Source organism: Anomaloglossus baeobatrachus, chromosome 4, assembly GCF_048569485.1.
Source record: "Anomaloglossus baeobatrachus isolate aAnoBae1 chromosome 4, aAnoBae1.hap1, whole genome shotgun sequence".
NCBI classification, from domain to species: domain Eukaryota; kingdom Metazoa; phylum Chordata; class Amphibia; order Anura; family Aromobatidae; genus Anomaloglossus; species Anomaloglossus baeobatrachus.
The window spans coordinates 267,659,953-267,685,131 of NC_134356.1; the positions used below are offsets into that span (position 1 = coordinate 267,659,953).

General features: G+C 42.0%; 1 protein-coding gene across 5 annotated transcripts in view; it reads left to right on the plus strand.

Moving 5' to 3' along the window:
* Positions 1–25,179, plus strand: part of SRGAP1 (SLIT-ROBO Rho GTPase activating protein 1) — a 233,729-nt gene that overhangs the window by 201,279 nt on the left and 7,271 nt on the right. For 3 of the 5 annotated variants that reach the window (XM_075344824.1, XM_075344820.1, XM_075344821.1), the window contains exons 12-18: positions 2,065–2,098; positions 4,685–4,745; positions 4,869–4,946; positions 8,236–8,370; positions 14,427–14,532; positions 16,535–16,759; positions 18,953–19,032. In XM_075344824.1, the coding sequence (XP_075200939.1) occupies positions 2,065–2,098; positions 4,685–4,745; positions 4,869–4,946; positions 8,236–8,370; positions 14,427–14,532; positions 16,535–16,759; positions 18,953–19,032 (719 nt within the window). The remainder of the gene's footprint in view (positions 1–2,064; positions 2,099–4,684; positions 4,746–4,868; positions 4,947–8,235; positions 8,371–14,426; positions 14,533–16,534; positions 16,760–18,952; positions 19,033–25,179) is intronic. The other 2 variants (XM_075344822.1, XM_075344823.1) reach the window with 1 other exon arrangement.

Genomic DNA, 25,179 nt, shown 5'->3' on the forward strand with positions numbered 1-25,179 from the left:
ATTGGCAATCTTGGTTGTTGCTGTGGCCATGTGCCATATCATTGGCATCATGTCTCCCATTATTGAGCAGAAGTGAGGCATGTGATCACTGTGTCTATTGATTGGTTGCAGTGGTCACGTGCCAGCCTTATGGAAATAAAGACCGGAAGCATCACGGGAGGATTAGTGCTGCACCACTGGTGGAGAGACTAAGTAAATATGGTAGTAGAAGTAAACCTGTGTTATTTTACAATACTGACAGCCTCTTTTAAAGAGGACCTTTCACCAGGTTGAATGGGCAATTTTTTCCTCTTGGTTTACTTTTGCTATATGAGTATGCTGTTTTTGTTTGGGTTTTTATTAAATCCGCCATACAGTTACAGAGATTAAGGCCTTTTTATTCAGTGCTACTTTTTCTGGTCTGTACAAGATGGTTTGCCTCACAGGATTCTCTGGGGGCATGTCTTAAAGCTGCTTTGCATTATTACCTGGTGATCCACACCCCCTTGGGAAAGACCATAATTAGTAGCACTAACCAAAAAGTCCCTTATCTCTTGAACTCTATGGAGGATTGAAAAAAAATATAAACATCTGCATACTCAGGTGCCACTCTTGACCTGGTGACAGGTTCTCTTTGAAATCAATAGTTAATGTTGGATAACCCCTTTAATAACCCTTTTCAAGACTGTAATCTATTGGCCAGAGTGGAGAGCAGTTCCTAATGGCAAAGTAACTCCCATTTGCCCTAATAAAGCATTCAGGCACGGGCTCTCTTCATGAGACAAAGATTTTTGGACAAATATTAGTACAGAAAACTTTGGAAGGAAATGTGCAGCTTTCCACACTGAGCGACATGACAGTGTGACACTGTTCACCAGGCAGCAGGTTTTTACATATAAAGTACAGGCAGTGCCATACTGACGCTAGGACGCTGATTCAAATCATACCTTCAGTTTGGAGATTGGATTGCAGAAAAATCCTTTATTTTTTACATAGTTACTTAGGTTGAAAAAAGACCTAGGTCCATCTAGTTCAACCTTCCTCCCCAGTTCTACATTTGGTCACTAAGTCATTTATAACCAACAATGTTTTGTGTACTTTATCATAGCTTCAGAAATCACATAATTGGTGCAGTGGCTGGAGCATTGGGGCGGTACTATGTCGGTTGAATCTTGTGTAAATATTCCTCCCCGGTGTACCTGACTGGCCATTATGCAAATTTCTCCCGTACATCTCCGCCATTATACTTATGGCTGGTGCATGGGCAGTAGAATCTTGAAATTTTACAGAACCTTGTCAATAAAATGGTGTCTGAGTCAGCACATGCGCATACCACTATCTCTGGCGCTATTTTATTGAGGACACTGTCCTCGAGCTTCTGACTTGACAAATGCTCGTGCCTTGGGTGGCGCATGTGCGCTCGCATCCTCTGCCCTTGTCAACACCATGGGAGCACGCGCAGTCACAATATCCTACGGCATGAGCATTCAAAAATTCCGAAGCAGGAGGAAAGTGTCTTCAATAAAATGTCACTGGAGATAGTGGTATGTGCATGTGCTGACTCCCAACGCCATTTTATCGAAGAGTTCCTGTAAAACTTCCAGATTCTACTGCACAGACCCCAGCCATAGCTATAATGGCAGCGGCGGAGGGGTGAAATTTATATAATGGCCAGCCAAGCACACAGGGGAGGAATATTTACACAAGATCCAACCCATAAAGTCCTGCCACGATGCTCAGGCCTCTGCACCAATGATAAAGGATTTTTCTGCAATCAAGCTTCCAATCTCTAAACTGAAGGTATGATTTGTTCCACCATCCTGGCACCTGTATGGCACTGCCGGTACCTTATATGTGAAAATCCTGCTCGCTGGTTCCCTTTTAATAAGTCCACATCAGTATCTAATACAACAGAGTTTGCAGCCGTGAAAATAACACCTTGCTGCACTGCACTGATGAAGGGTTATGCCATCTCATCTGTTCCCTCAGGAATGCTATACTGTCAAATCAGTAAAACTTCTGGGACCTTCACTAGATTTATTCTCTGCTTCTTTTTCCGTCCTGTATTTCTAATATTGCTTCTAGTCGGGGAAGAAGGAATTCACACACAAGACATCAGGTATTGTGTTATTGGTGACGGTAATCTCATGTGCCCCTTGCTTTGCGGCTATCTTTTGAACAAGGGAATGATTGCATTCAATATAATATTATACATAATTTTTAGGGGGGACCTTTAATTAACATGTTTTCATTCGCAACTGCAGTATTTGAGCTGTTGTGTGACGTTTACAACCCCTCCCCCACCCAGCGGAACATACTGAGTTTTTCTTATAGCCAAGGTGAATTATTTTATTTATTTTTTTATCCAAGCATTAAACTCATAATTATGGGAGAATTAAACCCATGGTTTCAGTGAAAATCTACTAAATCATTGCACAGGATATTTCCCGATACACTGTTTATTGTTTATACTTGGTTAAGGAAATGAACTTGGTGTTGTTGAACTAGGATACATCCATCACTGCCATCTGACAGCAGCGTGTGGAACTTCTGACCCAGAGCATTGTAGAGACCCAATCTAGTAACCTCAAAGCACTATGCTGTGATGAAGATTTGTGTATATATCTGGTATATTCTAAACTTTGTATGCAGACATTCCCTCGTCACAGATTTCCATTCGCAGCATGTGAATCGTTCTTCATTTTATTTTCCATTGTACTTCCTTGCTAATATTCATTCATCATTGTACAGTTTATATAAAATCTATAACTTTACTAACTCTAAATATACTGTACTTTATTGTCCTGTGCTAATATTGGTCTACAGTTACTGGCTACATTCAGAATTATGCTGGTTTTTCCAAAAGTCAGCGTTGCATCTCTAACAACCTAGAGTGGCCATATACATTTGGTTGACCCCACTGCTTTTGATGGGACCAGCTAACTATGTTATTTGTATGGGGGTATCTTTACTCTCCCGCAACAGCAGATGGGGTGAGAAAGAAGGATTGCACATGTTAAATTTACTCTAACTAGAGATGAGGCAAGAAGTAGCCTTTGGCCAACAGCAGATTTGTGAATGCAGCTATAGATCTGAATTTGCTATACTACATAATGTGGCCCAACATCATTGTGGCAGCAGTAGGCCATAACATTTAAAGGGGTTGTTTGATTTATTTATTTTTTTTGCTAAAAGTCTGTAGTCATTCTATGTAGCTGCAGACTTCTGAATCCTAACGCACACTGTCAGGTTTCTCCGACATTGTTGCGGAGAGCGGGCAGTCACGTAACGATACGTATGCGATTTGCATTCTTCTGGCCACATTCTAACTAGAAGTACTCATCCTCGCACAATTTACTTGTATTAAGAGAAGATAACCACATCTAGTCAGTACAGGACCGCATGAATGCAGACCGCAGACTTGCAGTCATGTGAACGCCCCCTCTTATCAGCAACACTGGAGAATCTGGACAGCGTGCTGTGTGCGTGTTGTAAGGATACAAAAGTCTGCAGTTAGAGTGACTGCAGACTTCAGCAGAAGACTGGACAACCCCTATAAAACAGGTATGTAAAGGATTCTCCAGAAATATATAATATTGATGACCTATTCACAGTATTCAACTAACAAATAGTTGCACTCTGAGACACTATGGTATACATACATTGAATAAAGGAACTTGGACATTCATTATTGCTAAAGAAATACATTTATAAATTGAGACAGTGTATAAAAAAAGGCCAGCTTTATGCGAGCCCAGACGTTAAAGTCAAGGCGTATCCCGTATGCTGGATCCCTACCTAGCGATGCCTCTATCTAGGCTGAGTAGCCTACAGTTTTATGGGCGGGCAGGAATCTTCTACTAAGAAATTAAAATCGCCTTAAGCTGATAGGAAGGAGTGCTCAGAAGGCAAAACCCCATAATCCAAAATAACAAAGCTGACGGCACTTCCTATCAGACAAGTGTGAACAGGGACATACTGAACATGAAAAAACAACAAATAACTGCACTCCGAGACGCTAAGGTACACAGATATGGAATATAGGAACTTGGACATGCATTATTTTCTATTCACAGTATTGCTAATGAATATCAGATTGGTGGGTAGCCGACACACCTTCCACCGATCAGCTGTTCTAAGCTCTGGTCGCAGCCAGATGTAAACTCCTGGAACCTAGCTGCAAGACACAACTCTGTCTAATGTGTATCGGAAGTTGATAGGTACTGCGGATCTGCTCCTATTCAGTGGAGATGCAGGGGTCCGATTCCCAGGGATCCGGATATTGATGTTCCATTTATGCAATAGGTCATCAATATTATACAGCTTGAGGGCCCTTTTAGGTTCTGTGTAGAGTATATGTACAACTCCGTGTAGACTTGGAACTTTCAGCATTTTTTTCTGTAATAATTCAGTGATTACTATGTTGATTAACCTTCTTATATCTCAAACATAACCAAAATAAAGTGCTAGCTGCAAAACAAATTTGTAAATGTACAGATCCTTGCCTCTAAATATAATTTTTGCAATAATTTATTAGAAAGCTGTATTTTCTGTACACTTAAACCTTGTAGGAGTAGATATATGATACCCTTAGCCCATGTATCCATAACAGTTTAGCAGGAGACATTAAAGGGTTAATCCTTTTCTGCTAGGTGTCAGACAAAGATTGTTTTTTTTCTTCATTTTTTCCATTTTATCACTGTAGGAATCTGGGCAAATAATCCCCCTTATTGTGGAGAGCTGCATCAGATTCATTAACTTGTATGGTAAGCAGCCTTTCTGTTCTCGAGTCTTTCATATATTCTCTGAGCCGTGACAGCGTTCTATAATCTGTGTTTGTTGAGACTTGCAGTCACTTTTTTGTTGGTAATAGTCTGCATCTTCCTCAGGACTTCAACACCAGGGTATATTTCGAGTTTCTGGTTCTCAGGTAGAGGTGAATGATATAAAAAACGCATTTGAAAGAGGTAAGATAATGGATTTTCTCCCTATAGCCCTAGGAAACAAATACATTTATCTAGCTGATTCAATGAGAGCTGGTCATGTTTGGCACATCATATGAAATTTCTTGTATGTAATAGATAGTAAGCATTAATGGTGCCTCACCGACAGATTACTAATCTGAAGTCAGGATTCAGAGTTTTAACACATTGGTTGTTTGGCTTTAGTCACTATAGCATAATAGGCAGAAGCTTATTATGTATTGATCTACCAGAATGATAGAATTGTAGTATGACAGACATTTTCTGGTATGATTGTTTATGTTCACACATATACAGTGTGTCCACCCATATCCTGTCCACCGCCATTAACTTGAGAACGGCAGCAGCTATAGGCATAGAAGTGGTGTCTAGGTATAGTAAAGTAGCCATGCGCTATGCAATGAAACCACCTATAGCTCCATGACTTGTAGGAAGGTCTCCATGAGGTATCGCTTCACGTCCGCAGCCTTGTGAGTTTTACACGTTCTAATCATAGCATTTCTGTATGCAAGGTGTCGATTCATATTGAATTGATGATGTCCTACAATTTTTTAATTCACTTTTTTTCTCTATCTCATTCTGTTTTCGAGATAAAAATGCTAACTCCGTTGTTTTCCACCAGGTGGCCCTATAGGTGGTTTCATTGCGTAGCGCATGGCTGCTTTACTATACCGAGACACCACTTCTATGCCTATAGCTGCCGCCGTTCTCAAGTTAATGGCGGTGGACACTCTGTATGTTAGTATATATGTTAGTCTATGTCTAAAAGTGTGTGTATGAGTGGACAGATTTGTAGAAGTATACTGTTATATGTATGCGTGTGGGTGTAGATATGTATATATATATGTGTGTGTACGTACGTATGTACACACACACGTACACACACGTACACACAAAGGAATGTATGTCAGCTCACCCCTCTTCACTCCCGGACTCCACACCGATGCAAGGAACGCCCTGGCCCGGGCGGAAGGCAACATCAGAAAATACAAGGATCCAGCATCATGGAGAATGTGTAGATAAATAAAAACTTGCTTTATTGGAATTCCTTAAAAACAGATATTCAATCCAGTAAGCACAGAGGCACAAGTATAGTGGATATTTTCAGGAATTGTGTACAGATCCTTGCATTATTTGGCCATGCATTATCATGCTGCAACATGGGGTGATGGCTGTGGATGACTGGCACAACAATGGGCCTCAGGATCACATCATGGTATCTCCGTGCATTCAAAATGGCATCAATAAAGGGCACCTGTGTTCACTGTCCATAACCTACACCTGCCCATACTGTAACCCCCATATCACCATGGGCCACTGTATTCACAACGTTGACATCGGCAAACTGCTCTCCCACGCCACGTACACAGTTTGCCATTTGCCCTGTACAGTGAAAACTGGGGTTCATCCGTGAAGACAATACCTCTCCACCATGCCAGACTCCATAGAATGTGAGCATTTGCTCACTCCAGACCTTCACTGAGACGGTTTCTGACAGTTCGGACAGAAATTCTTTGGTTATGCAAGCCAATTGTTGCAGGAGCTGTCCGGGTGGCTGATCTCAGACAATCGTGGAGGTGAAGATGGTGGATGTTAAGGTCCTGGGCTGATGTGGTTACACATAGTCTATGGTTGTGATGCCAGTTGAATGTAGTGCCAAATTCTCTGAAACGCCTTTGGAGATTTGCTTATGGGAAATGAAAATTCAAGCCTATTGCATATACCCTCAAAACTTGCATCATCTGTGGCATTTTGCTGTTTGATAAAACTGCTCATTTTAGAGAGGCCTTGTATTGTGGCCAGCCTAAAGCTGGTGTCACACTAAACGACAGCGACAACGACGTCGCTGTTACGTCACCATTTTCGGTGACGTAACAGCGACCTTGTAAGTCGCTGTTATGATCGCTGCTTAGCTGTCAAACACAGCAGAAGCAGCGATCATAAGGTCGCTGTGCTACATGTTCAGAGAGCAGGGAGCCGCGCTTAGCGCTGGCTCCTTGCTCTCCTGCAGCACACATCGGGTTAATTAACCCGATGTGTGCTGCAGCTACATGTCACAGTTCAGAGAGCAGGGAGCCGCGCTTAGCGCTGGCTCCTTGCTCTCCTGCAGCACACATCGGGTTAATTAACCCGATGTGTGCTGCAGCTACATGTCACAGTTCAGAGAGCAGGGAGCCGCGCACACTGCTTAGCGCTGGCTCCTTGCTCTCCTTGCTACAGTATGCATCGGGTTAATTACCCGATGCATACTGCAGCCACATGTCACAGTGCAGGAGCCGGCACTGGCAGCAAGAGCGGAGGCTGGTAACCAGCGTAAACATCGGGTAACCAGGGAAAGGTCTTCCCTTGGTTACCCGATGTTTACGCTGGTTACAGCTTACCGCAGCTGCCAGTGCCGGCTCCTGATCGCTTCATTTCGTCGCTCTCTCGCTGTCACACACAGCGATGTGTGTGTCACAGCGGGAGAGTGACGACCAAAAAATGAAGCTGGACATTCAGCAACGACCGGCGACCTCACAGCAGGGGCCAGGTCGTTGCTGGATGTCACACACAGCGACAGCGACGTCGCTGCAACGTCACAGAAAATGGTGACGTAGCAGCGACGTCGTTGTCGTCGTCGTTATGTGTGACACCAGCTTAAGGCACACCTGTGCAATAATCATGCTGTATAATCAGCATCTTGATAAGCCACACCTGTTCGGCAAATGGATTATCTTGGCAAAAAAGTGGACAAATTTGTGAACAATATTTGAGCAAAAAAGGCCTTTTGTGTACATAGAAAAAGTCTTTGATCTTTGAGCTGAGCAAAGTGTTGCATTTATAGTCTTGGTGTATGTATGTATATATATGTATATATATGTGTATATATATATATATATATATATATATATATATAATATGTGTGTATAAATGTGTGTGTGTATATATATATATATATATATAATATAATATAATATAATATACACCCCAAGAATAAAAATTATATAAAATGCTTTAAAAATCCAGTGTATCACATGTGGTTCTTTTTTGAAGACTGATATGCCCGTGTGGTCAGATGAGCCTCTGGTTACATCCAGGGAGGTCTTTCTCGTTTTAGACTTACTGTGTAATTTGTATGTGTGCTGTGCTATTGTTAAACCTAATGGTATGTTTGCTCTTAAAAATAAGTATTTTGCTATTTATAGTGGCAGCATGGGCTATAATTTTGGATTTGCCCTGTCTTCTACTTCAGAATAGCGCAATGGTAACCTGGTCATTATGTGCATTTCTACAGGAGAGGACCCTTTGACAGACGACCAAAATAATCATGACATCAATTCTGTGGCTGGTGTCCTGAAGCTGTACTTCCGAGGCTTAGATAACCCCCTCTTTCCCAAGGAAAGATTTAACGATTTGATATCCTGTATCCGTAAGTCATCTTTTTGTCCTCAGAAAGTCTTCTATTTCCTTGCTTCAGTAAAACCTCTAGCCTTCTTCCTTGTGATAGCCGTTCTCTATTCTGAACTGTTTCCTGGAAGAGGAAAAGAATAGCTGCATGTCTTGAAGGCAATTTGTCCCACATCTGCACCACTCTTGAAGGAAAGTTTAGTCATACTCGCAGCTGGGACCGCTCCCTTTTTCAACATGATTATGTATAACTCTTTGTGGCCAACACAGCAGGAAAGCATTCCTGCAGGCATAATGGAGGCTTTTATACACTTCAGTAATTGTCTTCTCTTTCATGTAGAGATCAGGTTCAGGCAGGCAGCTACAGCAGCTACGAGGCATGGAAGCACAGGCAGAGCTGGCACTTTACTCTGATCTTCTCTGAGCTATCGGGATTGAAGTGCTACAAAGATTCGGGGGCAGAAAGTATCAAGGGCATGGAAAGTCTTCCACTGGAAAAACAGCTAAAGACGTAGCTGTTAGATTGTCGTTAAGCAATATGAAGCACCTCAAGCCTAAAATTACCGAATACGAAATCGAAAAAAAGTATTTTCGGATATTGTGTTTCAGCTGTAGTTTTCACCTCTTCCCCTGAAGCCAAATTCAGGAGTATGCAGGGTGATGGTTACACAGCTTGGGATAATTCAGAGAGCTGGAGTGTCCTTCAGGTGGAGTCCTGTTCATACAGGTGTGACCGGAGGGTTAATATCTAGTTTCCTTCTTCAGAATGGACTTGAATTCACCTCTGTACAGATCCACGTTGCATAGAAGTCCATTGTATGATTACATAAAGCGTATGCTGCAGTTTGCGTTTTATGTGCATCTAATAGCCTTAGGCTATGTGCACACTAGAAAAAGGATTTTTCTTAAGAAATTTCTTAAGAAAATGTCTTGAGAGTGAAGGATTAGCGCACCTGCGTTAAAAAACACACATGCGTATTTACCGCAATTTGGTGCGTTTTTGGTGCATTTTTTTGGCGCGGTGCTGCTGACCCCACGTCACCTCCTTCCCATCTTGCCCTGAGGCAGGAAATAGATGGGAAGGAGGTGACGTGGGGTCAGCAGCACCGCGCTTGCGCAGAACGAAGGACGCTGAGGGGGAAAGTGCGGTCCCGCGATTATGGGCGGTTGCTTGGTAATAAACATCACAGCACCGCCCATAATCTAAAGCCTGCGCGCACGTCACCAGCGGTGACACTAAGCACAGTGCTCATCCACGAGAGATGAGCACTGGGCATGCGCGGGGACCTGTGGAGCACTGGGCGGCGTCCACAGCTATGGAAAGGAGTGATGGGGGACGGCCTAAAGCGGCAGGAGGCAGAATAACGGACGCCAGGCAGCCCGCCCCCGTGTCACATTTACAGAATCCAAATCCAAAAAGGTACCACTTTATAAACTCTGTATTTTGGTCAGAAAGGGGGCACAATAATAACAGGGACCTTTCTAGAATGCAGCCCAGGAGCTGCAGAGGGGGAATCTTTTAGGTTTTAGGGGAAATTTCTGCTGACAGGTTCCCTTTAAGAAAATCTACAGAAAGAATTTTCTTAAGAAAAAAACACTGTGCGCACAGCTAATTTTTTTTGCCATAGGTTTGGCTGGGGAATGTCTGCAGAAAGGTTACAAGAATTTCTCTAGAAATTTCTGCAGCAAAAACACACCAAAAACGGAGGTAAAAAACGCAGTGAGTGAACACAGCTTTAAGCTCTGTTCACATTTGGCATTAGTTATATGGTAAAGACCTATATGGACGCCATTGAAGGGAGGGCACCATTTGGATTAACCCTTGCACTCAGTTACTAGATCACCTTTATTGTCCTGTATTTTTTATTCATCACATGAGCCACTAGGTTGAAAAATCACAATATACTATGGAAATCCTGAGGAAATGCTGGGCTAAGTATAGCTCTGCAGAGCTCAGCAACAAACACTAACAAAAGGGCACATGTCCAGTGTGCAGCTCTCCGTGACATGGAAGTGATGCTGTAGTCTGATTTCATTCCATTGCAGTACTGGCCTGGAATAATCGACCAACTCTTCTATTTTAGCTCTGTGGGCTGTGGTACTGAAGCTGCAGTGCTTTCTTATTTCAGAGCAATGACAAAGTATGTGACCCTTCTACTCGGTATTGTGACATGAGCAGTGTCTTTCGGGTCAGTATATACATACTCGCAGGGCAATGCCATATGTGATGACCATATATCTTCTCGTAAAAGTGAGCAAACCTCCTTTTAACTTTAAACCAGTAGGTTTTAAGTTAAAAGGAGTTGAAGATTGAATTCACATTGCAATATGTGCTGGGAAAGCTGCTAGCAGACTAGAGCGGTACCACAGTGTTGCAGATTTATTTTTAAGCATGAGAACCTATAGACTACATGACTACACTGGCATACTTCAGAGGTATACATCAGGATGTCCTCCTGAGGGTATGGTTCCACTGGCGTACAGCTTCCGATGTGAGAACATCGGAAGCGATATGCTAATCACTCTCTATTGCGAGTGTCAGCCGAGGATCATGCGACTGTGATCTGACCTTGTGATTGTATCAAAGCTGCAGAGAGGAGGGTTGGAGCACTTTCTCCCCATCTCCTCTGCTGTCTGTCTCTGTGTACATCGCACTGCAGTCGGATGACATGAGTGCAGTGCAATGTTTCACACGCTCCCATAGGCTTGTATGTGGGTATGTGAGCCGAGACTCGCTGCCAAACGCAGCATGCTACAATTCATTCCACATGCCGATGTTTTATAGGGTCGCATTTGCACATGAAAATCGCAAGTGGAACAGTACCCTAACTGAGAGATACGGTATATACTGCAAACCATGTTATTTGGCCCTAAGGCTGGGACTTGATTTTGCATATTTCTAAGCATTTGTGTAATAATGACTTGCATCATCCGCCTCATGGTGTATAGGCCATATGCGTTGATGAAGACTTTTCCCATTGGCATCAGTCCCCCCCCCCCACCCAAAAAAAAAATTACATGCCATATTGTATCAAACAGTGCTGGATTATGACATTCTGTAACATCTGGTAGAAATAATTGGAAGACGATCAATGGCTCCTGTTTCTCAGCAGTGGTGGGTCCCTGGTGAATTTTTAGTTTTATATCTTGGGCTTTGTTTACATTTTCTATGATTTTTCATTACAAGTAAACTTGCCATGATTAAATCTTGGAGCCCTGAGATACCCCAGTAAGGTATACGTTTTGTGTGTAAAGTGAAACAGAAATATATCTCCACTTAATTCCTATTTTAGAGACTTGACTCTCCACATTACACTCACAAAGGTTTTGTAGGAATTTTTGTTTGAGATTCTCATATTGAAAAGGCCATGGTCATCTTTCTTGAATTTGAGGACAGTCACTGACTGACATAGATCTCACCAGAATAAAAGAATATTTCTCTAAAGGCCCCCATACACATCAGTCTAATGTTGGCCAAATTTTCTGATATCGAGGAATGCAAATGACCATGTAATATCTATGAAGGCCTCCCTACTGTCCACCAAATAATGATGTCCAGTGACAGAAGGATCCAGCATTTCGATTTTGGACTGCCAATCCTTTTTTTTTTTTTTTCTCCCCCTAGAAGAGTCTACCAGTGATTCTCTCATAGAGAACAAGAGTGTTTGGCCAGCTGAGCACTCCTGTGTATGGGATAGTCGGTGTAGATGGTTCAGAGAAACGAACAGCCAAACCATTGTTTGGCCAACAGCTATCTAAAGTGTATGGGAGTCTTAAGTTTAATGATAGACGCTATTGGACTTAAAGTAAACCAAAACTACCTAGCAGTGGATTCTGTGCCCGCAGAACAAAAGGATTTGTAATTGTATTCCAATTGACATCCATTTTCCTTCTAATCTAATGTAATCTATCCTGGAAGAGTCAGGAGGCCACTGTGGATATTAAATGGTCCAATTCAGATGAAATCGTCTTTTTTTTTTTTTACCAGTTTTCGTCAAATGTGTACAGGAAAATGATTGACAAATCACCTAAACACTAGTTTGGGAGTACCATGGGTTTTCCTCTGTGCTTCGTTGGTGATAAATTATAGTACTTTCTCATGCCAATGTCAATGTAAAGAATTGATCCCATTCTGATGGCCATAATGTGGTGCATCTTAGACGTCTGTGTTAGAACTGCAAATCCCAGCCTGACTGAGTCTGTTGATCGATACTAAGAGCATCACAAAACCCTGTTAGTTTGGGTCATAAAGCCCATTTCCCCATACTAAAATGGACCCAAGTTTTGGCCATAGGGTAATACAATACAAAATTACCGGTGAATATTGGCTCTTCAGAAAACATGTACCAAACAAGTCCTTCTCCCCTTCTTATTTATGTAATTGTGATGGGAACTTGGATATTATTATTATTATTATTGTTATTATTATTAGGGTATTGGGGATATTGGGGCTAAATGTGGTCACACATGGCTGAGAAGCTGTAGGTTCCATGTAGATCCTCTTGCCTGTGCCGTGCTTGGACTTTGAATCATTCTCTATCCTTTTTCTGGTGAAGTGCGTAATAAACATGCAAACAAGCCAGAACCTAACACCTTCTCCTCTGCCAAACACCCCTACGGTATATTCTCATGTGGTGTCCTGGAAAATCCATGCTCTGTGCTAACTGAAGTCTGTTACAATGTACAGTATCTTATTTACTGCATTTTGTTATTTTTAATATACTCGATGTATTCAAAGGCAATGTTATACTTTCACTAACTTATGGACCTATCTGTGCTAAAATAAGCCTAAACCACAGCTATTAGAGACTATTCTTTACATTCTTGGGTGTAGAATTTCTCACTTCAGGAAATGACACTCTATCTTTATGCAATGTCACAAGCCTTTATTCCCGGGAGCAACACATGGAGAAAAGGCAATGTGGTGTCTGTCTGTAGCATGGTATACAGCAGAAACACTTCATCATTACTTAACGTGAATATGCAGCAGAGTGAAATCTTAGACCACGTATCTGCTGTCTTGCTGCTGGCAGCCCAACCTGCAGCATCTTGCCATGTAATAAAGATTAAATAACCGAAAGGCATTGTTTCATTAGTGCAGTCATTTCCACAGGACGCTTTGTTACAGGCCTTCCCAGACGTAACCTTTCCTTGCTGAATTTTACCTTTGCAAGATGATAATTTATTGAAAGGTTCTTAGGTTTCGGTTGACATAGTACAGCCTTTGGTTTCTGATGTATCGAGCATGGGCTGTGCTTGATGTATTGCCATACACAATATAGTAAAGCTCCCAGATGGCCAAAACAGATTTCCTGGAAAGAATCCTTTGTTGCAAGGTAATATCTGCATATTTTATTCGGCTCCGGTTGCTCACAATCCTTGTATACGTGTGTCCCAGACTACTGTGTATGCAATTTCTGTGACTAATTTTATCCAACTTGATCGAGCACAGATGCTACGAAAATTATGGAGCTATGCTTGTTAAACAATAGCTGGTGTCAGGAACCTAATGGCCTCTTATCTAATATTAATGGCCTGTCTTAAGGATAGGCCATCAATTTGAAGGGAACTCCATTAAGCTCTATTGCGTAGAGTCCACTGCAGGATTGCTGTAGTCCGTGTACAGACATAATTTAACAATGGCTTATTAGACTTTTAAATATGACCTGTCAGGTCTGCTTCAGTAAATGAAATCCATTTCCTATAGTATGACCTTTGTGTTCTGCCATTCCTCTGTTCTTCTTCTGGAGATATATTGATATCTTGATGACTGGGTGTACAGTATGACGCTGCCCAGACTATGTAGGCACACCTCCTTTTGACAAGGACCATTGTAACGCATTGTAACGCTCCATTGCCGTTTTAGCCATACATTTTGAATAACAGAGGAACCGCTTGACACAGACTTATAAGAAAAACTGCTCCAGAATCGTTATTTCCTGGGGAATACATTTACTAGGACTACTTGTCAGGAGTGGTGACAGACCTTCTGTAAGAATGATTCATCTGTGAGTTAAACTCCGAAACAATGTAACGTAAGAGGCCGCTTATTATTCCGATCATGTCGTCTTCTGACAGGAGTGGAGAATCTCTATGAGAGGGCCATGCACATCAGGAAAATCCTGCTGACATTACCCAGGACTGTGCTCATAGTCATGAGATACCTCTTTGCATTTCTCAACCAGTAAGTAACCCTTAAATCAAAGTTACATATTTGTTACACTTATTTGTTTCACATATCTTCAAGTAATATCCTGATACTTAACTAGTCAATCAACGATGTAGATGATGGATATAATTTGCTGGCCACTCAAACTGCATGTCGAATAATTTCACAGAATATTAGATGTTTTTTATTTATCATGTCGTCTGTTAAATGGTCAGCACAGAATGACTGTTCAAACCAAGTACATTCGCTCGGTGAATCATAAACACTGCGGTGCACCTTCCCACCTGCTTGTTTTCCTCTCTATCTACACCCTACCCCCAACCTTTTTTGACAGCTCTGATTTCATATAGCTGAAGAAGGGTGGAAATAGAGGGAAAACAAGCAGGTGGGGAGGTGCACTTAAATATTTGCCTCCCCCCCACCCCTCCATGATGCAACTGTACTTGGTTTGAACAGTCCTTCTGGGCTGACAGAGTCCCTTATAAGCAATATTGGTGTGCCGTTTGTACTTGATAATCTGCAGTCACATAGAAAGTGAAACCTCAACTAATAGTAAAACATGAAAAATAAGGTATATTAGCTGGCACTTTATAGAATACCCTCAAGAGATGAAGTCAAGGAAACGTGACAGATTACCAGATATAGTGATGCTCCGCTTTAAGGGAACCTGTCAGGTGCAATATGCACCCAGAACCACGAGCTGTTCTGGGTGCATATTTGTGGTCCTTGGCTAACCGTCCCTGTATATACTAGCATAAATAGATCTTTAGAAAAAGTATTTCTAAAGATCCTTTGATATGGTAATGAGCGCAGGGACTAGTTGCAAGGATGTTAGTTCCTACGCTCATTCTACCCTCTTAGCATGTTAGCAAGCCCACAGGGGTGTACTAACATGCTATTCAATGCCCATTGCCCAGCGCCCTCAGCAGTGACGCGCATACCTGTATCCATTGTAACTGCATCAGATGCTGGGCAGTGCACATGATCAGAAGTCCGGGCACTTCCGGTCATGCGCACTAGACCTCTCTGAAGCCGGGACGCGTACACCCGGCTTCATGGTGCGCATGACCAGGAGTGTGGTGACTTCTGATCATGTGCACTACCTGGCATCTGATGCAGTGACAACGGACACAGGTGCGCACATCACCTCTGATGACACTAGGCAATGGGCATTGAATAGCATGTTGGCACGCCCCTGTGGGTGTGCTAACATGCTAAGAGGGCGGAATGATCACAGGAACGAACGCCCTTGCAACTAGTCCCTGCTCTCATTAGCATATCATAAAGGATCTTTAGAAATACTTTTTCTATAGATCCCTTTATCTATGCTAGTGTATACAGGGACAGTAAGGCAGGGATTAGCAGTACGCACGCAGAACTGGTCATGGCCCTGGGTTCATATTGCACCTGACAGGGTCTCCTTAAGATAAAGCAGTGCAATATTTGCGCCAAAACAGCATGAAAAAAATTGATAAAAGTGGCACTCACCACTGGTATGTAAAAAAGAAATCACTTTATTGTGGTCATACCATAAGGAGAAGAGACAAAAAAAAAGGCAAGTAAGCAACAACTGTTTCTTCTAAATTACTCTTCTTCCGGCTTGGTCTCTCCTCATGATACAACCACAATAAAGTGCTGTCTTTTTAACTTACCAGTTGTGAGTGCCACTTTTAGCAGTTTCTTTTCATGCTGCTTTTGCTCAACTAATACAAACATTGTATATTACGGTCATTTTATTTCTCACTTATATTGCCATTAATTCCACAGCACTTTGCAGACATAATTATCACTGTTATTGGGGCTCACAATCTAAATTCCTAATCTGTATGTCTGGAGTGTGGGAGAAAACTTGAGAACCTGACGGAAACCCACACAAACACAGAACATACAAACTCCTTGCAGATGTTGTCCTTGGTGGGATTTGTACCCATGACCCCAACACTGCAATGCTTCAGTGCTGACCACGTTGCCACCACGCTGTTGCATCACTTCCATGTTCTCCTTTGTTTCTTTCCAGCCTTTCTCAGTATAGTGATGAAAATATGATGGATCCATACAACTTGGCAATCTGCTTCGGTCCTACGTTGATGCCTGTTCCAGACGTTCAAGACCAAGTGTCCTGTCAGGCTCATGTGAATGAAATAGTTAAAACCATAATTATCCATCATGAGAATATTTTTCCAGATGTTAAAGAGCTAGAAGGCCCAGTTTATGAGAAATGTATGGCTGGCGATGACTACTGGTAGGTCTTCTGGGATTGCGTATTCAGTGCTAAAGTGTGTTTTCATGTGAATAGAGAGGAATGTATTGGAGTTATTCCTTATAACTGGAAACCAGTATGCTTCTATTTTTCCATTGCAGCTTTTAGGCTTCACTACACTAATATCACAGTCTGCACTGACCGTAAATAATATTACTGCCTTCCCATTCCCACACCTTTTCAGAAATACAACAGTGTGTCATTTCTATAACTGCAGCAGGATACTTTTATGGCTTGGTGATCGATTCTTATATCTTAATGAGGACCTGTCATGAGGTTGAAAGTGGCTAGTTTTTGCTTTTATTTTATCCCGACGCTCCCCTGTGGATTTTGTGTATTTTTGTTTAAATCCACCATATAGTTCCAGAAATATGCACCGTTTTTATTTAGTGTGGATTCTTATTGTCTTTACAAGGGGATGGTGCTAAAAAGTGAGACTGCAAAACTAAAATGAGCAAAAACTGACCACTTTTCACCTTTTTGAGTTTCTCTTTAAGTAGTTCTTAATAGTATGATGTTTCTAGACACGAATTTTAAAAGAATTTAACCTTTAGAAGGTAATTGTGCACGCAGGCATTTTTATTACATTACGCCTTAAAAAGTTTGTTCAGTGATATTCAATTTTACAAACGGACCTTTGATGATGTTAAAATCCAAAAAAGTAAATTAATGAAACTTCTTGCTTTCTGGACACTTTCAATTCATCACTATCTGTGTACCCTTCCAGTCCCATTACTACCTTTTCTAGTGGGGGGACATCACATAACGTCTGCAGCCAGTCCGGCAAGTATGTGAGTTGAATTAGTTGAACCTGTAGAAGGCAATTGTGTGTGGCGGCATTTTGATTACATTGCGCCTTTAAAGGGAGCCTGTCGCCACTTTTTTGGACTATAAGCTGCGGCCACCACCACCAGGCTCTTATATACAGCATTCTAACATGCTGTATATAAGAGCCCAGGCCGGGGGTATAACATAAAAAACACTTTATAATACTTACCTAACGGTCGTGCGGTGGGCCTTATGTTCATCTCCGGTGTCGGCGCCTCCTCTTTCGGCCATCTTCGTCCTCTTTATGAAGCCTGTGTGCATGACGCGGCTACGTCATGCACACTTGCCGGTCCTGCACAGGCGCACTAAAATACTTTGATCTGCCCTGAGCAGGGCAGATCAAAGTGCGCCTGCTCAGGACCTGAATGCCGGCGAGTATGTAAGACGTCAGACCCGTCATGCACCGCGGCTAGCGAAGGAGAACAAAGATGGCCAAAAGAGGCCGTGTCGGCACCGGACAACGGAGACGCCCATAAGGCCAACAGCCTTGGGTAAGTAGTATAAAGTGCTTTTTATGTTATACTCCCGGCCTGGGCTCTTATATACAGCATGTTAGAATGCTGTATATAAGAGCCCGGTGGTGGTGGCCACAGCTTATAGGCCGAAAAAGTGGGGACAGGTCCCTTTAAAAAGGTTGTTCACAAGTTTGATTTTCAAGTTTACATAACTGACTTTCTTGGTCTTAAAATACAAAAAACTAATTAATGAAACTACTTACTTACTGGACACCTGCAATTCCTCCCCATCACTATCGATGTACCCTGCCAGTCCCATTACTACTGCTTCTAGTGGGGAAGACATCACATAGCTTCTGCACCCAATCCAGCAAGTATGTGAGTTATTATTATTTCAAGACCACCTGTGGGCCCCTTCGTAAAGGTAAATATGGTCGTGCAGTCACCTTTCAGTAGCAGTACACAGGCGTAGGTCTTTTTAGCAATGTTGTGGTGTGGTAGGATTATGTAGTAGAAGCGGCCAAAGGTCTCCTGTTTCTCAGCTCATGGCTCAGGAATGGAGAAGAGCTTATTGTTTGACATAATCACCATTTATACACAAGGAGATAATTGAATACTGGCAGATATGTGTCAGATGGTAGTAATGTATACAGTATATAGAGTTGGACAAATAGACCTCTAGTAAATGGTAACCTGCAGACAGCCGTTCTCATTTGTTATAGCAGTGGCATGCACAGGCATTGCTTTTAATGAGCAGTTGGAAATGACCTAAACATGACAGGGTAAAGGCTCGCTTCACTGATTATATTTGATGTATAGAATGTACATGACTTGAAATAAGCCGCTTTTAGTTTGATCATGTCTTTATATTTCCCATTTTCTATATTTTTAGCGACAGCCCTTACAGTGAACATGGCACATTAGAAGAAGTTGATCACGACGGTGGCAATGAGACACACACAAGTGAAGATGGTATTTACTTCGAGTCTTCTTTTCTTTAATGCTGGATATACAACATGACATTTGCATCCAAAACTGAGAAATGCGCAGCAGATCTCTTTACCTCTTACACATGCATGCTTGGCTGAGCCTTTTAATTCCGTCAAAATCGGAAGGTTACGCTCACCATGATATAATCTGTGTGACCAGCTTTGGTGTTTTTAGTCCTGGCTGGAGAAGGCATTTCATTTAGAGGATTACATGTCTCCTTACTATAAATCTTGTGTAAATGAAGATCTTTGTTATAAGCGTAAAACTGTCGTGGAGTTTATATTCAGCGTGTCTCAGGGAAGCCCAGGTCAGCAAATGATGTGTTTGTTGTTATTGATTTGTTTCATTCTGCCACACAAGCATGTCACAAAATAGCATTATTGATTGGTAACGCCATAGATCTTACTATAAGATGGTATTTACCAAGAGTTATTACATTTTGCTATTCGAATGACTTAACAGATTTAATCTCAAGCTTCCATATTGACATGTGTCATTACCAGTGATTTGTGCAACAATAATATACTTTACTGGTTCAACTGGTATCTATTATATTTACCTTAAAAAGATAACCATAGTTTTAAAGGGGTATTCCCACCTCCAAGATTCTATCCCAGTATGTAGTATGTGTAATAAGAATATTCGCAAATATCTTCAATTAGAAACGTAGTATAGTTCTCTTTATTAGCTATGTTGCTTATCTTATGTGTAGGGCATTGTAGCTTAGGTGTAAATGGTTATGACCATGAATATAGTGACAATTGCTAGTAGTCGTACACGCACTTTACAAAAAAAATAAACAGTATTCGAGTTCATAGTTCGGCTGCTTTACGTATTCTAATCACTCACTGGAGCATCGCTGTGCTTGGGTACGCTCTGCTCGGGTACACTCTGTGCTCGGCCCAGTGTGAGCCACTTGCAGTGTTTGAACAGCTCGCACTTGGAGTAAAAGATACAACAGTATTATCAGATGTAGTGTGGACCAAAAAAAAAATAAATGGATAAAGCCTGCCGACCCTTTCCTGGAAATGTTCTGTTAATGGCTAGCTGTACGTGGATGGAAATCTGAACTGTCCAATCAGTGACTTCCATTGTAGCTCAGGTTAAAGCCGGGACCAGAATAGAACTTTTCATAAAGTCCAGCTGAACCCGCCAAACTGAATTTCAACGGGTCAGCTCATCTGTAATTGGGATAGGATTTTGGTGATGGGAATACCCCTTTAATTTCATTCTTTTTGTCATTGACGTTAATTTGAATCCTATTGACTTATTGGTAAAACACATGCTTTATAGTTAATATAAATATGAAAATTGCCTCTTCAGAGACGAAGATGACCATAACTCTAGTGCCCCCTATTGAGGTATCAATTCTAAAAGTCAATATCAACCATTTAAAGGGCCTTGCTACATTACTTAGGTTAAGAAGGCAAACCAAAAACTCATTTGCTGACCAATGTTTTCCCCTCATTAGTACAAAGCAGGAGGTATAATATGGTTAAATGAAAGACCTCGGACACAAGGACTAAGGGGGAATTTTTCTTATTGCAGAGTGCCAAGTTGGTGTAAAGAGACTCATAAATCATGCAATGTTCCTCAGGCAAATTAAAGAGAACCGGTCAGCATGATTTTGCAATGTAAAGATATGGGTATAGTGGCACTGAAATACCGATTAAATTTATACCTTTTGGAGGAGAAAACCACTTTGTGGTTATTCTGTAATCACCATTTGAAGTTTTCAGATAATTAGATTTTGGTGTACAAGGGCTGGACTGTGCTGTTTGACTTCTCCTCCCTGTCTGATAACCCAGCCCCTGATCTGCTTTCCCTATGTGAAATCTCAGCCGTGACCTGTCACTCAAAGACCAGAGGCGCAGGGGAATCAAAGACAGGGAGGAGAAGATGCAGTCTACAGTCTAGACCTTGTGCACCAAAATCTAATTTGCTGAAACTTCAATTAGTGATTACAGTAGAACCACAAAGCATATTACAGCTATGTCTTTTTACTTTGCATTACAAAATCACGTATTGGAATTAGTAATCTTAAAAGTCAGTACTGACCATTTGAGGAGCCTTGCCATATGACTTATGATAAGAAGCCAAACCATTGATTTGCAGACATAGATTTTGAGGGGTTTGCCCCATATCTCAGTGGCGAGCAGAAGGTCTGATTATGGCTGGGTGAAAGACCTATGAAAGACTATCTAAAGTTAGTATCTAACTTGTGCTAAAAATATGCAGAGAACAAAAGTCTTTGTTGCATATATGGTGGAGTGTGTGGGTATGCATGTATGCATAATAAATATATATAATCTCATATGTGTAATATATATTAAAAGTGAAATTACATTGGTCATATTGCGACAATGGCAACTGTCAAAGGGGTTGGATACATTGGACAGCAAGTGAATAGTTCTTAAAATTGTTAGAAGCAGGACAAATTGGCAACCGAGCAGAACTTATCAACTTTGAAAGAAGATAAATTATGATAGGCCAAATGGTGAGCTAGAGCATTATCAAAATAGCTGGTCTTATGAGTTGTTCCCATCATGTTGTGGTTACTGCTTACCAAAAGTAGCAACAAGAAGAGGAGATAAAAACTCCCCCAAAAATGTATTATAAAATGTACTCACAGCAAAAAAGGGCAACCAGTCCAGTTAGCCCAGGCCAACACATCTAATGCACAAACAGGATGCAGACAAGCCTCTCAACATGATGGACACTTCACAGGTGCAAGGTAAATTGCACACTAGTGGCGCGCATAGGGCGCTGGTCACACTTGTATGCGCATGGTATCCAGCCAGCAACCTATTACCATGCCCTTACTATTAGATTAGGCGGGTTATCCGGACACTACTCACTGCAGCACGCAAGGGACAGAAATTCCACTATGCACGGCCGTTTTAAGAGGCCCGGCTGCACCACGCATAATCAAAGTGCAAAAAAATACATATAAAATATATGTGAGGTATTAGTTTGTAAATTGGCCAATGTACGTAAGCCCACAATCCTCATCACGGATCCTCACGCTTGCGGGTCCCTACACTGATAAATATCAAAAATACATTTTTGGGGGAGTTTTTATCTCCTCTTCTTGTTGCTATTTTTGATATTTATCAGTGTAGGGACCCGCAAGCGTGAGGCTCCGTGATGAGGATTGTGGGCTTACGTACCAGCTTACCTCAGCGTGACCGTTAGGTAAGTATTATAAAGTGTTTTTTATGTTGTTACAGCGGCCTGGGCTCTTATATACAGCATGTTAGAATGCTGTATATAAGAGCCCGGTGGTGGTCGCAGCTTATAGTCCAAAAAAGTGGTGACTGGTTCCCTTTAACTTATAGTTCTTTCTCACAGGTTGTGCAGTAGTTGATTCCCCCCCCCCCCTTTTTAAATTAAAAAAACAAATATTCTCAACTCGTACTCAAGCGATTCCATTAGTGTTGATTCCAGTGTTATTGTCACATGAGCCCTGCAACCAATTAGCGGCCACTGTTAGTGCTACGCTGTCATTTCCTCTTTTACATCATTTTTCTGGGGAAGTAATAGTGCAGGAGCTGATTAGCTTCTGCACTCTAGTGATAATACAATTTTGTGCAAAGCCCAGCAGACCTGGAACCAGTGTGGGGAGACAGTATATGTTTTTTATTTTATGAAGAGGACTACTTAATTTAAAAACAGGTTGCCCAGGTAGTGGACAATCTCTTAATTTTTCCTGCATGTCATTTTTGGTGTATGCCTCTTCAGAGAGGAAAGAGAAGAAGAGGACTTCAACTTAAGTGCTACCTATTGCAGTTGTAAAAATATTTACCCTTTAACGAGCATTGTCATATGACAGAATAAAAGCCAGACCAGAATCTCAGTTTGCAGATACGGTATTTTGTGGGTGTTTCCTTCAGTCAGTGCTAAGCATTAGAGATGAGCAAACTTTTCAAAGTTCAGTTCGCTAATCGTTACTGAGCCTCCCCTGGTGTTTGGCGAACATACCGAGCCCATTGAATTCATTGGAAGGCCAAACTTATGTGTTGTAAAATGGTGTCGGGGGGCTGTAAAAGAAAGAAGATAAAGCAGGACATACTTAGTCTCTGGCGTGGCTGTAACTGCTCCCACGGCTGTACTTCCAGGGCCACTGATTATCCCTCATCCATATTCACAGTTTTCCCTGCCCACGGGTGTCTGACTACAGTCAGACCCCGCCTCCAGACAACGTCTGTGATTGGTTGGAATCACAGACCCTGTCTGCGGGTCTATATCGTGGCATAAAATACCGTATTTTTCGGATTATAAGACGCACTTTCCTCACAAATTTTTGGGAGGCAAAGTGAGGGGTGCCTCTTATAATCTGAATGTAGCTTACGGGGGTAGTGGAGAGGGGTCGCTGGAGGTCGGGGGAATGCTGCGGTGGATGTGCAGGTGCTGCGGTAGCTGTGTGGGGTCGGCAGCGGCTGGGCTGGTGCTGTGGGGGGTGTGAGGACTTCAAATAATGGCGCACGGAGTTGGCGTGTGCACAGATAGAGCTCTTGACTCAAGATCTCATCTGCGCACGCACAGTCTCTGGCCCAGCAGCAGACTTAAGGAAAATGGTGCCCGGAGGTGGCGCTTGCGCAGATGAGACCTCAGCTTGCCATTGAGCCAAGAGGTCAATCTGCGCTGACTTAAGGCACCATTTCATTGAAGCCCTCACCGCCCGCCGTTGCCTGAGCCCCAGCACAGCTGCCCCAGCCGTCGCCGCAGCACCAGCACATCCGACAGTCTGGGATACCCACCGCCCCTGCCTCCTGTGACCCCGCTCCACCACCGCTGCCACCCCCTCCAGTAAGTCATCACCGGATTATATGACGGACCCCCCCTTTTTTTAGATATAGATAGATATATAGATATACCCTTTTTAAAGCTCATTGCTACATGCTTCAGCCCCCAGCTGTGCACTTATCTTGGCTGTGTATGAAAATAGGAAACTCGTGTGTTTTTGTTTTTTTTTTGTTTTTTTAATATTTAATAATAAAGAAAAAAACGACGTACAGTTCACCCCCTTCCATTTTGATACTCAGCCAAGATAAACCCCAACAGCTGTGGGCTGGTATTCTCTGGTTGGGGAGACCCATGCTTATTGGGGCGCCCCAACTCTAGCCTAAAAATAGCAGCCTGCAGCCTCCCTGAATTATCGCATCCATTAGATGTGACAATCCTCGCACATTACCAGGCTCTTCCCGATTGCCCTGGTGCAGTGGCCGTCTGGGTAATAAGGTATTGAGAAGAGCCCACAGCTGCATCTTATGTGAGAAGAAGTTCAAGTTTGAGCACAGGACACTAGGTGTCCGATACAGACCCCGAACTTTGTAATTCAGGTTTGCTCATCCCCAGTACTGAATTGTTAGATTTTTGCAGTGATAGATACTATAAAATATCATGTATTCTTCATGTTGCATACACTTTATGCCTTTTATATTGATGACCATGTGTATTAATATAGTCAAACTTCTAATTATATCCTCTACCTGCAAGAAACATTAATATGGTATAAAAATGAGACCTGTTTGACTGTAAGCCATCTGCACAAGTGTATTCTAGGTCACTGATTTTCCTCTAATGATGTCTTTTGCTCTTCCTCAGCCTTTGAATATGCTGGCTGTTTGGGAACATAACATATTAGTCTGTAAACAGAGCAGTCTTGTTTTTTATCTTTTTGATTTTTCGACCTTGCTGCCCACTCGTAGAAAGAAAATTGCAACATGAAAGCGTTTACATTCCAAGTGCTGCATTGAATAGAAAAATGAGCTCTAGTCATTTTAAGAAAAGCCTATTTACAGTGGTTTCACGTTTTCAGTATGTCCGAATTCAGGGTTTTGGTTTTTGTTTTTTTTGGGGGTTTTTTCAAAGCTAAAAAAGTTGATTTAGCCTTGGATGCTTAAATGAAGCTTTCTATGTTTACTAGCCTTAGAGCTGATCAAACAAATTTGTTTTTTTCACTTTGCTAACATTTTTATGGGATACTGTGGCAGTCTTTAAAGGGACAGTAGGATCATAGTTAGGTATATTGTCATTTGCATTGTATTTTTCAACTTTGTGAAATTTGATTGGAGGTTCCTCGGAAAAAGTCAAGGGCAAGAGAATAAATCTATGAGCCTCATTTAT